The sequence below is a fragment of the Phalangium opilio genome, unplaced genomic scaffold (genome assembly GCF_054372755.1).
Source record: "Phalangium opilio isolate 3A_F unplaced genomic scaffold, DU_Popi_V2 ptg000217l_1, whole genome shotgun sequence".
Taxonomy (NCBI): domain Eukaryota; kingdom Metazoa; phylum Arthropoda; class Arachnida; order Opiliones; family Phalangiidae; genus Phalangium; species Phalangium opilio.
The window spans coordinates 11752462-11766997 of NW_028324218.1; the positions used below are offsets into that span (position 1 = coordinate 11752462).

At 36.9% G+C, this 14536-nt stretch overlaps 2 protein-coding genes and 1 long non-coding RNA gene across 3 annotated transcripts; 1 reads left to right on the forward strand and 2 right to left on the reverse strand.

Moving 5' to 3' along the window:
• The first annotated feature begins 549 nt into the window (after window positions 1-549).
• Window positions 550-9990, forward strand: LOC149616315 (uncharacterized). Its single transcript, XM_089856657.1, has 8 exons — window positions 550-589; window positions 760-852; window positions 1503-1676; window positions 7920-8070; window positions 8148-8383; window positions 8443-8741; window positions 9235-9687; window positions 9794-9990. The coding sequence occupies exons 3-7, from the start codon at window positions 1575-1577 to the stop codon at window positions 9449-9451; spliced, it is 1005 nt and encodes a 334-aa protein (XP_089712783.1). The 5' UTR covers window positions 550-589; window positions 760-852; window positions 1503-1574; the 3' UTR covers window positions 9452-9687; window positions 9794-9990.
• Window positions 1885-3125, reverse strand: LOC149616316 (uncharacterized). The gene is made up of 4 exons (XR_016375892.1): window positions 2903-3125; window positions 2593-2668; window positions 2391-2501; window positions 1885-2037 (listed from the first exon to the last, which is right to left on the reverse strand). It is a non-coding gene; the product is annotated as an uncharacterized LOC149616316 (long non-coding RNA).
• LOC149616317 (uncharacterized) lies at window positions 3703-5110 on the reverse strand. The gene is made up of 4 exons (XM_089857576.1): window positions 4766-5110; window positions 4462-4540; window positions 4277-4387; window positions 3703-3858 (listed from the first exon to the last, which is right to left on the reverse strand). The coding sequence occupies exons 1-4, from the start codon at window positions 4895-4897 to the stop codon at window positions 3752-3754; spliced, it is 429 nt and encodes a 142-aa protein (XP_089713702.1). The 5' UTR covers window positions 4898-5110; the 3' UTR covers window positions 3703-3751.
• Window positions 9991-14536: the final 4546 nt, after the last annotated feature.

The following is a 14536-nucleotide window of genomic DNA, read 5'->3' on the forward strand; positions in this document are numbered from 1 at the left end:
ACAAACCTAAGTCTAACCAAACAGAATAAAACCTAACCTGACCTGACCTAATACTATTTAGTTGAAATAATCAACTTTAACCTAACCAAATTATCCATATCTGACTAAGATCTTTTTGAGTTCATATAACCCAGCTGGGCCAGCTTACACCATAATAAAGAACTATCGTTTTTCGCATATCTGTTTTTCCGCTCTTTAGAGAACTGCTGTAACGGTACGCCGCGTTTACGAGAATAGCTGTATCGGTAATTGCTGTAATGGGTAAACTGCCGTTTCGGGAACCGCTATTTAGAGAACTGTTGTTATGAGGACCGCTATTATGAAATCCGCTCATACAGGAACTGCTCATGTGAGAGCTCCCCAACGTAACATTCTACTAAAATTCTGAACAATCATCTCAGTTTAAGACCATAAACATCCGAAGATGAAGATTTACCTTGAAGAGAGAAAATACATTATCGACTATTTAACGGCCAGGTATTTTTTGTATTTAGCATTAACGGTTCAAGTTTTAAAATTTGTTTTTAAATTAAATTGAAAAAGGAATTTAATTCTTATATGCGCATCATACTCAGATGTTCGATTCGTAGTAAGTACTCTTAACATTATTGTACGGTCGTCTAGAGGTATGGTTTGATTCAGATGTTTTTCTTCAAAATTGGGTTTTAAGTAGAATTTTTGTGCAAAATTAACCTCGAAAGTTTGTACTTGTATCTCATATACGTTGGAGAATACAAAGTTTGAGAATATTTGTTTTAGGAACAGGGTGAATTTGCAAGAAAAATAATTCCCAATACAACTGAGGCTTGTCGAAATTTAGATGTGAGGCAGTATGCCAATCTTTCCGAACACGTGAGTATGAAAATTACCGAATGAAAGCTCCATTGTTACCTCTCCGAGTTTCGTATGTCACGGAGGGGCTCTGTTCCCGACAGGTCTATCTATTGTTACACCCCAGGGAACCATGTTTGCAGTTTCCAAATAGGAACAAAGGTGTTCGTTTCTGGACCGCTATCACAGTTAACAGAAATTTCGAAAATTATTTTTAACTACGTTAGCTAGTCCAAGCCGCAATTTTATTGACCACTATTCTTTCATCTGCCAATCTTATTAGTCTCATGGTCTTTGTCAATCCCACACAGTCAGCAATCTGTAACACTGGGTCCTATTCCAATATCATCGTTAGGGCTACGAGAAACGTTTAGCCTCCCAAGGGCGGGGCTTACACGAAAGATTCACGCAATTGCGCTTTTATTACCCCTATTATGATTCGAAATCCTTATATACTATTGATTTGTATTAGACGAAACAACAGGCATACGCTAATCAAGCGTCAGTTTTAGTCACGTCTATTAAATAGGTTCAGTTTTTCATACCTTAAACAATGTGACGCGCAATGAACAAAGAAAAAATAATATTTACTAGACTCGGAGAGGTAGTTTTTGGGCTTCTCAACTTGTTTGGAAGTAATCTTGAACAAGAGTAAACAAAAATTTACTTAGATTTTGCACATTGGGAGACTTCCTATTTCGGTTAGCAGAATTTTGAACAAACGATTTTTCAATCTTCAAACGATGTACGCGCCAATTTTCTTTGATTATGAGGAAGCCATCACTATTTCTAAGCCAGTCATAAAAGAAACCACAAGCCTGCAGTTTCTACTAATGGACTGGAAAGTAAGAAAATATAAACTTTGTTATGGTCTGCATCAGCATGCTCAGTTCCTAGATAGAGAGGGCCATTGGTTTAGCTACATATAGGCAGTGTTTGTGAAATCAATGGTAAGATATCGGTTTTACAAAAAGCGCACAAATAACCAGAAAGTGAAGACCATTAATCCTTCTCTAGACGTGTTTTAAGCATACAGAGATTGAATGAACGTAATTATTGAGATTGACAATCTTAATCTTTATTCTTGAAAATATTAATCATCAAGACACAAGCATTTGCCAGAACCGAGGCAACGACTGAGTTTTCCATTGGGACATTTACAAGAGTATGGATTACGGCCTCTCTTATTATCAGTTTTTTGGCAGTCTGTAAAATAAAGGTAACGCATTTCAAAAAAGGGCGTGGCGCAGTATCATCTGGTCAATATTTAAGGGTTAAAACAGTGTTAACATTGATGGGACGGCTTGTTAAATAACAAAGACGTTAAAAGTTACCAGTTCCGCACATACCAAAGTAGTCCTTGTTGTTTGTGAAGTAATATCAGAATTTTAAAACCTCTTTGTTGTCTATATCCATATACCCTTCTTAAAACAAACTAATTAAGTGCTACGCTACGAAGACCCAGAGATTATTAACAATAAGTTTGGGTGATTCTTTCTCGTTTTGTGCTTCGAAGCGGGAACTATCTTTAAATACAGAATTTGTAGTGATTGAATTACCATTTTCGCAGTTGCATGTTTCATCCGGCTCGCATTTTCCCATTATAAGTTTTCCACCGTCATTACGGCAGGCACAAATCTTATATTTCGTGTTACAGTCATTGTAACGAGCTATCATTTCAAAATCGTAAATTAAAATATATATATATTTTTTTGGTGAAAACTAAAAAGTGTGAAATTCTGTAAGAGATATGCAGCTTACGGTCTCCAGGCTCGGCTGTTGAAATGGCGACGCAACAAGCCAATAAGAAACAAATCAGGATTACTCGAGACATGTTCTATAAAATTCCGAAAGAAAATTTTTAATTAAATTAAGAAAGATTATTTTAATTGACACGCTTTGTTGTTCCCTTGCCTTTGGTTTAAACTTCTATTAATGAGTCCAATTTCTAATAATTTCAAGAGTAATATTTGGAAAACAAATTACGAAGAAGTGTTCGTTGTCGAGTTAAAGGATTTCAAAGTTTAGAATCCCGCTTTTTACAAAATGATAAAATTCAAAGTTTTCTTACCAAAGTTGAAGAGCGTAGAGTTTGAGGCTGACTTTCGAATTCTCCTGGAGAGTTAGTGATGATTTGGCAAACGAAACATGGCCTTTTATCCACTGTTTTGCTGACGAAGCAATTACAGTTGATGAATATATTAAATGTGCACGCAGATTCAAAACAATAAGACAATATGAAAAAACAAGAACGTTTAAATTTTTGAAATCCTTGTCTACAACTGTCATCTATCTTCTTTATTACAAATTCATTCAAATTCACCCATGAAAATGTATATACAGCTTAGATTTAAATATTATATAGAAATATAGCGTAGTCTGTAGTGAAAGAGTGGGACGAGGTTTTGTTATTCTGCATTCATGCGCTTATACGAGTAAATTCATGATATGCACTCTTAACAACACGCGAGTGTTTGTTTTGCGCGCGCTTTCTGGCCTACTTAAACGGGATGTTGAATAGTTTCTCTATGGTATTGACAAGGTATGCTTGCACTGTGCTGGAACAGGGGAAATTGGAAAGTTTTTCTCATTTGAAACTGCAGCGCTCCGATCCGGGAGGAAACTGCGTAATAAGTATAGGCCTGGTATAGGTGAAATTTTCCAAGGTTTTAAATTTTTTAAACCTCTATTTCTTTTTCTTATAATATAAGGCCTAACTTTTAAGCCTAACGTTACCATAGACATTACGTAATGTATGTACTGTTAGGGTTAACTTTTAAAGATGAAGCGAAGTTAAACGAACTTTATAGGGATAAGAAACGTGTTTTAAACATACAGAGATTGATTGAATGAACGTAATTATTGAGATTAACAATCTTAATCTTTATTCTTGAAAATATTACACATCAAGATAAACATTTTAATAACAATAGCATTCGCCAGCAGTGATGCAATAACCGTATCTTCCATCGGGACATTTGCAAGAAAATTTTGGCCCTGAGGGACGGCTGTTTTCTTCAGTGCACTCTGTAATATTAAGGTCTTATATAAAGGGGGCGTGGCGCAGTGTGGTCTGTTTGAAATTAAAGGCTAAGGCGAAACATTGATGGGACGGTACGATGACCATAAAAAGTTAATTAAGATTGTGGCTTTAACGTTACCAGTCCCACTAAACCAAAGTAGTCCTTGTTGTTTGTGAAGTCACATCTTAAATTGTCCATATACCGTCCTATCAAGACCACAAACCAAACACCTGGCTTTTTAAAATGGTCTATTACCATTAATTTAATTAAGTAATGAAGACCCAGAGAGTATCAACATTATCGCGGTAGAATATTATCATAAGTAACACGAAAAAAATAGATAAGTATAAGTCATTCTCTCTCGTTTTGGGTTTCAAAGTGGGAATTATCTATAAATACAGAATTTATAGTAATTGACTTACCAACATCGCAGTTGCAAGTTTTATCCGGCTCACAAATTCCCCTTGCACTGGATCCACGCTCAGAACGGCAGTTGCAAACATTTAATTCCTTGCCACAGCCATTACGGATAACTGTGATTTTAAAATCATTAATTAAAACATTTGCGTTTTATTTTTGTCAAAACTGAAAAGCGAAAATTACTTACCATCTCCAGGTTTGGCCGTCGAGATGGCGACGCAACAAACCAATAAGAAACAGATCAAAATTCCTCGAGACATTGATTTCTTTTCAGTTCAGGATGGAAGTTTAAAATTAATATAAGAAAAATTATCAATTAAACTGACACGCTCTGTTATTCCCTTAACTTTGGTTGAACTATAATGAACTTCAAATAATTTTCAGATTATTATTTTGGAAAACAAATTACGAAGAAGTGTTCGTTATCGAGTTAAGAATTTCAAAGTTTTAAAACCCGCTTTTAAAAAAATGGAAATTCAAAGTTTTCTTACCAAAGTTGAAGAGCGTAGAGTTTGAGGTTGACTTTCGAGTTCTCCGGGAGAGTAAGTGATGATGATTTGGCAAACGAAACATGGTCTTTTATCCACTGTTTTGCTCACGAAGCAATTACTGATGATGTTCATTAACCGTCCACGCAAATAGAAAACAATAAGACAATATGATAAACGAGAACCTTTAAAATTAAATCCTCATCTACAACTGTCATCTTCTTTATTACTCGACGAAAACTACACTAAGCCTTGGCTAGGTAACAGCGGTATCCCGAATTCCCGATTCCCGAGCCGCCGGCGGCTGAGCTCGCCGTAACCGCGAGAACAGAAAACATTCCTCGTAAAAAAACAGATACACGGCGTCTTAAATAGTCCAAGCAAAAGCTACCCAGATTGATAAGATCTTTGTTCTTTACTCCCAAATAATCTTTGGTATTGTGAATAGTTTTATCTAAAGAATATTTTAGACACCCCATTCAGTCTTTATAGTAGTTCCCTAATTTACGTACCAGGTAAATTGGTTCTGAAGGCGGAAGGATCGTAAGGATCAGAAAGAGCCGCGTTACCGAATTTTGTTCCTCCGCGTAAGGGGAGGTTCTTTCCTAGGAGCTTAGAGAATATCGTGTAGCTCTCCCAGGCACCTGTTACGTACTTCATGTGTAAAGCCTAATCGGCTTCTGCTTATACCCTAGAAAGACAGTATTTCATTGGTCCCCGGACCCAGCCTTTGGCAAGGGTACTGGGCAGGACCAACCCTTGGAGAAAAGTATAAATACCAAAACATTTCTTTTGTAAGATCAGTCCCTTTCAAAATTTTCACATGTAGCCACTTGGACGGCAAAATAAAACTCGGATCACTTCTTCTTTTTATTTGTTACAAAACTTTGGATATTACTCGACTCCGACTCTAAACTTAGCTTAGAGACTTTAAGAAATTGCGAATTTCGACGTTTTTGGACTTCAGAGAACTCGAGGTAAATAGGCTATCATTTTTCAGTCGGTGATAGGCTCTATTAAGTAGCCAAACGCTATTAAAAATCCCAGCAATTAGCATGCGCCACTAGGAAGGTGCGATATCTGTAAAATAAAGGTCTAATATTGAATAACTCTTTTCTAAATAGGGGGCGTGGCGCAGTGTCGTCCGCTTGATATTAAGGGTTAAGAAATTGTGAAAATAGATATGACGGTATGTTAATTAAGATTGGGGCATCAACGTTACCAGTCCCGCTAAAGCAAAGTAGTCCTTGTTGCGTGTGAAGTCATATCTGAATTTGTCTAAAAAGTCTTTCTTGTCCATTTACCGTCCTATCAATGATCACGTCGTCTTAACACACCCAGACTCTTGTCACTCTACATGCACCCGCCTTTAAAAAAACTCTTTTTAGCCACATCGTAGTATACGATGAGGCTCTTAGTTTGACCCGAGCCGTAGTAGTAATAGTAGTAGTAGTAGTAGTAGTAGTAGTAGTACTTGTGGCCGGAGTTTTCGCTTTCGTTATCGTTATTTTTTAGCTTAAAAGGAACTCCACATTACCACAACCCACCCATAGGGGTAACTGGGCTCGGTTAGAGATTTGATATTAATTAAAAAAATTTTCGGATCGCAGCCGGGAATCGAACCCGGATCGCTCACGCAGTAGGCCACCACTACCACTGAGCCATAGAGGCTTGATAAAAACTCCCAGTTTTTATCGTTAAGTTTTATCTCTAAAATGTCGGGGTGATGTGGGGTGGGGTACCTCTTAATCTGTGGGGTCGGATACTTATGAATTTGTATGTTTGGGGTTTTTATATTTATTTTCTTTTTATTTATGTGCTTATTAAATTACAGCGTAAGTAAGTTTATACGGTTATAATTTTATCACTGTTTAGAGTAGGGCATCGAGGGGCTATTAACTCTGATTTTATGCACGGTAAATCATTTAAGCATTGTAAAAGATAGCGCTATTCACTCATTAGGGTAAGTTATAGAGGGGTTATCCACTCATTAGGGTAGGGTATAGAGGGGCTATTCACTCGTACGACGTGGCTACTATTACGAGCCCTTGGGCCGTCTTGTTAATAAGGCTTGAAGACCAAGAGAGTATCAACATTATCGCGAAAGAGTATTATCATAAGTAACACGAAATATCAGATAAGTTTGGATGACCCTCTTGGACTTTTGGGCTTAGAAGTGGGAATTATATATTTCTATACAGAATTTCTAGTCACTGTATTACCATTATCGCAGTTGCAGGTTAAATCCGGCTCGCAATTTCTCTACCTTTCCAACGGTAGTCGTGTAAAATTTGAAGCAAAGGGAGACACAAAGGGGTAGTTGGTGAGCCTCGTTTTCAACTACCAATCAATTTTGAACTAGGTCAGCTCTGCATTAATCTCACGTGACAAGTATAAAGTAGTTCACGATGGTAGCGGCTATTGAAAAATCCGCTGCTCAGCATAGGCTTAACGGTTATTTTCTTTGCACACTTTTTGGTTAAATTTCAGTGGGATATTCCAATTTCTTTAAATAAGCTGAATTTTTATATTGTTTCCGAGACATTGATTTTTTATTAAAATTGCTCGGAAGAAAAAAGCTAAACAGTTAGGAAGTAAACAATTACAATAGCTGGTAGGTATAGCGTACGTCTCTGCTGGGGTAAGAACTCCTTTTAACTCCATGAATGGTGGTTAGTTTCCCCCCCCCTTTGAAACCCTGTTAGAAATCTCCTCTCTTGGAAGTCTTTCTTTACGCTGAATAGGTTTATGAAGAATCATAAAAGATCGAATGGCCTTGACTGTTCCCAAAATTCACAGCCCCACCCCGTCCCCTGATTCTATGCTACAGAGGGCTCGGTTTTACAGTGGAAGGGGGCGTTTTCCGGTCTCTTTAGAGATCCAGCGTCAATTTTCAGCCAATAGCTGTTTTTCTCCCAATAGGGCAAATTTTGGCGTTCGAGTCGCACCTAAACCGGAGATATGAGATAAAATATCGCAAGATGGCGGATGTGTCGCCCTTTTTCAGTATTGCGTCACACGAGAGATCAATCCTGAACCCCGCGTTTGGTTATTTCCCAGGCTAATTCAATGGCCTTCTGGATCTACTCATTCGTTATTGAATAAGGACTTTCGAATTAAAAATTTAAATTCTAGCCAGAGGTTTTCCTTTAATCAGGTAGGTGTTCTTCTCGTATGCGCAATTGCATTTTTCTGGATCTTGCTGTGGAAGACCAGGGACAAGATTGTTTTGAAAGCGAGGAGATCATTTCATATTTCGGATATGATTTTCTTGCTAATGGAAGTGGTTTCTATTTTTTTCTTAAAATGTAATTGAAAGTATCTAAAAACGAATGAAATTATCTTAATGTTTTAGCACTAACTAATATGGAAAACTTAATTCCAGCTTTCAGCAGACTATCTAAGAACTTTTTGTGGAAATTTATATGCGGTTCTTGGCTACTTGGAGCTCTTCTCTTGACCTTCGAAATGTCTGGATATATGAAAACAAATTTCACTCTTAAAGAATACTTAGTTGTTGACAGCTTAAATGATGTTTTAAACATGAGAATTAAAAGGATATATGTCAAATTTTTTGAGAACTTCTCCGAGGCAACGTTTTTTTGCGACTGGACATCACCAGTAAGATGGAAGAAATATAGTTCAACAAAATTTGTTAATTTAATGTTTTTGTAATCCAGGCCACGAATGCGTACAAATATTTCGATCCAAAAGGTAAAATTTGCAATTCTTGGATAATTGCAGAGGACGCCTATGAAAAGCATGAATGCGATTACGATCCGGTCATCGAGAAAAAGGCTTGGTTTAGCTTAACTACGAAGAGTGAACTTAATCGTGTGATGGAGAATGAATACCAGTGCAAGGAGAACTCCATTTTGAATTTTTACGTTGGAGAACATAATTACCGGATAGAATATTTTTTCCTTCACATAAAGTCCTTCCGCGTCAGGCAGGATATAAAAGAAATGGTCATCAGGTCGTAAGTGCTAAACTCGCGGAATAACTTATCTTCTCAGTGGGGTGGCGTAGCGGTTAACGCTTAGTTAGTATATTATTTTTGTTTTATATTAGAGTTAGGATTAGTAACTTCACTCTTGAAAATACATTATACTAGCAGAATGTGTTCATGGATTATCTAACGCTAGTTAGCGTTAATTAATCCATGGATAATTTTTGTCTACGTTTTATGTTTTATCATTTTAAATCGAAAAAAAAATTGTTGTCTGACCATTGCATTTTCCATTTAATTAAGATTATGGCGTAAGGATCGAAAGACGTTAAATGTGGCTTCAAACAAAGGTCTTTGGTGGACTGGTAAGTTCGAAGCCCTATCTAACGTCTTTGGATCCACATGCATTCCGGATTATCCGTCTTAACAAATATAAAGCAGACGATAAGGAGTCCACCCCCTTTTTGAAAAGGGTCTATTTTACAAGCCAAAAATGTGGATATTATTTCTATATTATTCATAGAATCATGAATATCATGGAACACAAAATTATCCACTATAAATCAATACCGAAGCAAATTATTTATGAGATGTCAAGATGGAGACGACCTCCGGAGGAAGTATCACCTTTGACAGTCAAAGTTGTCAGCGGATCATTTTTCTTGTGGCTAATGGGTCTCGCTATTTCAACCTTCGCCTTCACTGCAGAAATGTTTTGGAGCTTCAAAAAATATTGTTAATACCATACTCACCTTCATTATATTGAATGCAAAAAACAAAAACCTGCACATGACGGATTCGTCCAACTGAAATTGACTGACTTTATGAATGCGATAAAATTTTGAATATGTGTTCACCTTTTCGATAAGGAGTGGTGGAACCGATCTATAGCGGGTTCTATGGGCAATTTTGAGACTAAAATATTCATATATAACCACCGTTTATAAGACATTTGCACAAACAGGGAATACAAAAGGTATATTGCATGCTATATATATATATATATATATATATATATATATATATATATATATATATATATATTCACAATATATAAAACGTAATTTAAATGCCTTTCGTAGATTTGTAGCTATTAAGCAGAAAACGAAAGGCACTCCTTTTGAGAAAAGAAGCTACAGTTAAATGCATATTGTTTTCAAAATGGTGTTATAAAATAAGGGTAGAGTAATAATAACAGCACTTCGAATAAAATATAAGAAGTATATTTTTTCCTTAAATGTTATAATAATACCGACCTTTTTGTTGTAAAAGAGTATCAAACCTATATTGCAGTGTTCACACTATTTAAAATATTTTTAATGTATTTAATTCCAATAGTCCAATAGTCCAATAAATTCTTTGATCTGCCCAACTTTCACATCATTATCACTAATTGAAAATATAAATTGTTGGTAATTTAGTGTTTTAGGAGAAAAGAAATTTTTTTTTCTTTTTTTTTGAAATAATTTATGATATTTAATCATGTCTTTGAAACGGAAAATTTCAATATCTGCAACATTAGTCAATTAATTTTGTCCACTAATATTTCACTTTTAAAGTCTTTGCAGAAGTAAGATAAGGGACTAGAGGTAAAGTACTCTTGCATTGGTAATAGATCCTGGCACTAGTGAACAAATTTGAGGTTTTTATGCCGCTTCCATCGCGCCTACACTAGAGAGAGAAAAAAATTGGTCGAGTTCCAAAAAATTTCTTACCCCCTAATTCCCCTGAACCTAAAGCCGCAGAACACGGTCGCGGGTGCTTGAATCTAGTTCGGCTGTCTACCGCCGCGAGCGTCTCACGTTTTGGAGGGAAAATGCAGAAACCGCTACCAGAGGACCATCTACTGGTTTGTTATCAAGAATATTCACTTTCGCTAGGTGAAGAATTTGGTTACCTCGATACTTCTAGTCCCTTATCTTACTACTGGTCTTTGTCTACAAAGACAGTTTTCAGTAATATCTACTCCTTCAGTCTCACATTAAGTTTGTTGAGAAAGAACCAAGTGTTTTAAGGCTTAGCAATAAAAAAGAAAGGCAACCCTTTTGAACAAAGAAGCTGCAGTTAATTCTACATCGTCTTCAGAAAAGTGTTTTTTTTTTTTTTGCTCCAGTGTAGTTGTCGAGCTAGGGCTTAATGACTTAGCCTTACAGCTCCAAATTTTAGGGGAAGCTAGAGGTTGAGGTGCTTTTTGAGTGCCAATTTAAATTGCGCCAGAGATGTGAGGGAGACCAGGGGGAAGGGAGTTCCAAATGGGGATAGTTCTTCTAAAGAAGGAGTGTTTCAGGGGGTCTTTACGAGAAGGCGGAAGGAAAAGTTGGCGTGGGTGTCCGCGGGTGTTGTGAGAGTGATGAGGGTAGGTAAAATATTTTTGTCCGGGAGTTTTAAGGACCCGGAAGAGACTCACAAGGTCTATATACGTCCGCCTAGTTGACAGGGGAGACCAACCAAGCGCTTTTTGTCTAGATTGACGAGGTAAGCGACAAAGGGATTTGGAAAGTTTGGACGCAAGACCCTGGACACTATCGAGTAAATTAATATCTCGGCTCAAGGAGGGTTTCCAGAGCTGGCTACCAAATTCAAGTAGGGGTCGCACATAGCAATTGAATAAGCGCGTAAGAAGTTGGTGGGGTAGTCTGAGAAAGTTGGCTTTAATGGTCGCGAGTAGGCCTTTAGCACGGCTGCAGGTTCGCTTTATATGAGAATGGGGTTTGAGGTTGTATGTTACCTGAATCCCTAGATCCCGACATTCATGGACTCTATTGATATTAGCGCCACCAAGGTAATAAGGAGAGGGTAAATTGATATCTGGTTTGGTATGGTGGATAGTGAGTAACAATGACTTCTGACTATTAAATAAGAGGCCATTCCGCGAGGTCCAAATTTCAAGCTTGCTAAGGTCAGATTGAAGACTACGAATATCGTCGTATGATTTAATTACGCGAAAGATTTTTAGGTCATCCGCGAAAAGGCACAACTGTGAAGATAATTGAGATGGTAGATCGTTAATGTACAATAAGAACAATATGGGTCCTAGAACGCTACCTTGGGGGACGCCACTAGCTACTGGGAGGGAATTGCTAAGATAGTCACCAACGCGCACAGATTGGATTCGATCTAGTAAGTACGAGTTAATCCACCTGTATATATTATTGTTAAGACCAGGGGTAAATAACAAAAGGAGTTAGAGACGCTAGCTTCCGCAGTGTAGAATACAGTGGGACCTTGAAACGTCATAGAATTTGTAACTAACATAGTGCCATCTATGGAACTGTATTCTAAATAAGAGCAGAACCTTAAAAGTTTTGCCTTAAAATCTCGCGCCGCAAGGTATTCTGGGTAAAGTAAAATGGCGGGTGTCGATGTTGTGAAGTCGTCTCATAAATCAACCCAAAATAATTAAACAGCGATTTAAAGAAGAAAGATAAGTCAAAAATTTGCAATTTGAAGCCGGGGAAATCCTCAAAATGTGATCAAACTTGTTTTGCCGTAAGTGCGCGGTTACAGAGTCTGCCAAGTGAGCCAAGGCTTAGTGGGAACTGTGGGATCAGGATCATCGACTGTATTTGTGACTAAAGAAACTAAAACAACTAAAACTGTATTGAAGGATGCAAAAACGACATTTAATTCCATTTCATTATCGAATAAGGAATTTACCAACTTTAAAGTTGCATGTTTCTAATTCAAGTGCGCCTTAATGAATAAACTTTACTCTAACCCTAATCGTCACTCAGTCGTAAGAAGACGAACACTAGCAGACGAATACTAGCAGACAGGCGAAAATCGATATCCCAGCATGCCTTTCGAATCTTTGCTGCCACGCTATTGGTTGCAAAATATCATACTTATTTTGAATTATAGACGGCGCGACCGAGGCGTTTTCTCTTTTCTGTGTCTACGTTTGAAAGTCCCACTGCATTCTACACTACGGAAGCTAGCGTCTCTAACTCCTTTCGTTATTTACCCCTGTTAAGACCAAAAGCTCTGAGCTTGGCCAACAACCGTTGATGGGGAACCGAATCGAACGCTTTTGCGATATCGAGATATACAGGGTGTTTGTGAAAAGTCCATCAATAATGAAAAAACGTATTTATTGGGCCATTGTGAGTCGAAAATGTTCTATGACATTTCCGTCCGAGCCACGGTTTTCGAGTTATGATTAGAATATTTTAGGGATGACCCCTTAATTAAATTAACGCTGTCTTTCAATTTCTTAATTAAATTCAAGGGGGTCATCCGTAAATTACTCCAATCATAACTTGAAAACAGTGGCCCGGACGGAAAAATGTCATAGAACATTTTCGACTCAAAATGGCCCAATAAATACGCCCTTTCATTATTGATGGACCTTTCACAAACACCCTGTATAACATCGACTTGATGACCCTCATCATAGGCCAATAGCCAGGTGGAAAAAGCCGTGAGTAGGTTTGACTCCACAGATCGATTATTGAGGAAGCCATGTTGGTACTCGCTTAGGTAGGGTGTGACAAACTGAAGGAGTGGCAAACGAATGCACTTTTCGAGGACTTTGCAGACTGTTGTAAAATATTTTTATGTTTTGAAATTAAGTCACCTATCAAGAGATCCATTTCTTTTGGACTATTTACAAACTCGTAAGAAATATTTAAATAAATCAATGTTGCTAAGATTACAAACCAAATTTCCCTTCGTTGTATTTTCTTCACGGTAAAACGAAACCAAAAATAGTTATTAAAGGGCAAGTTTCTTTTAAATCGCAGTTTTAAAATCCAACCTAATGCGGTAAGGGGTATTTTGCTCTTTGAAATAAGGCAAGCTTCGGTTAAATCGGTTGACATTTTACTAAGATACAAAGTTTTGAAAATAATTTAAAACCAGGTTTACCCAAAAATCTAATGCGATATTCGAAATGCGCCGGAAATATTTTCTTTCCTCTTCTGCGTCGTAATTACGTAAGATGTTGTCCCAGGCTAAAGTATTCACTTGTCACGTGCTTCAATTTAAAGTTACAAAAGACGCTTAGTAATAACATTCTGTATGAGATTAGCCTTAAGCCTTAGCCTTATATTTTGCATACTTTTGACACTGTACGTCTCAAGGAACTGACATCAACGTGCGGGAATGCGAAATTTTGACAACTCGGCTTTGAGGGGTCAAAACTTGTTTTTTTTTGTGTGTATCTAATGCTTTATAAGGAAAATTTTGAAATTATTGAAAAATTATTTGATTTATGCGTACTAAATAATAGACATATTTTATGGCGTGGTTAAAATTTTACGATTGCAAGGAGACTTCCCCTTTAAAATGAAACATTTGCTTGAACGTACAGTATACAACACGCGATTGGGTAATCATGCAAAAAGTTCAGTGTGAAAATGTAGATTTCTTAATAGTCTTTGCTGGCTATGATACGTTGAGTATTTTAAAGGTATATTAACTGATCAAGAAAACTAAGAAATTCAGTTGTTTTCTGATACAAAAATCTATTAATTAATGTGGGTTCGTAATGCATTAATTAATTTAACTACGATCCTTAAACACGCAATAAATTCAAACGTCTTTATCCAAACGTCAATAAATATAGAATGAAATTTGCTTTTCCTGTTGTCTTTTCAACTAAATTATTTCTCAAATCATTTTAAGAAGTTAATTTTGAAATCCATAATCAGTTTAAGGCTCGAAATGGTCATGAATTAATATTTCAATGGGAATTTAGGACTCAAGAGCTTCTTTTAAGTATTCCTTTGATTTGAAAATTTTGGAGAGCAAATATTCCAAGGAAATGAAAAGTAAATATTTCCATTATAATCTCGGACACTCAGCTCGCTGCCATTTTAGCGAGT

Excerpts from the sequence above, each read along its gene's own strand:
- LOC149616315 (XM_089856657.1), top strand. The coding sequence starts at position 1,575 with ATGTACGCGCCAATTTTCTTTGATTATGAGGAAGCCATCACTATTTCT. Across the intron at positions 1,677-7,919 it reads TTCTACTAATGGACTGGAAA|GTAGGTGTTCTTCTCGTATG; the intron begins GTAAGAAAATAT and ends TCCTTTAATCAG. Across the intron at positions 8,384-8,442 it reads TTTGCGACTGGACATCACCA|GCCACGAATGCGTACAAATA; the intron begins GTAAGATGGAAG and ends TTTGTAATCCAG.
- LOC149616317 (XM_089857576.1), bottom strand. The coding sequence starts at position 4,897 with ATGAACATCATCAGTAATTGCTTCGTGAGCAAAACAGTGGATAAAAGA. Across the intron at positions 4,541-4,765 it reads CTCTACGCTCTTCAACTTTG|AAATCAATGTCTCGAGGAAT; the intron begins GTAAGAAAACTT and ends TGAACTGAAAAG. Across the intron at positions 4,388-4,461 it reads GACGGCCAAACCTGGAGATG|TTATCCGTAATGGCTGTGGC; the intron begins GTAAGTAATTTT and ends TTAAAATCACAG.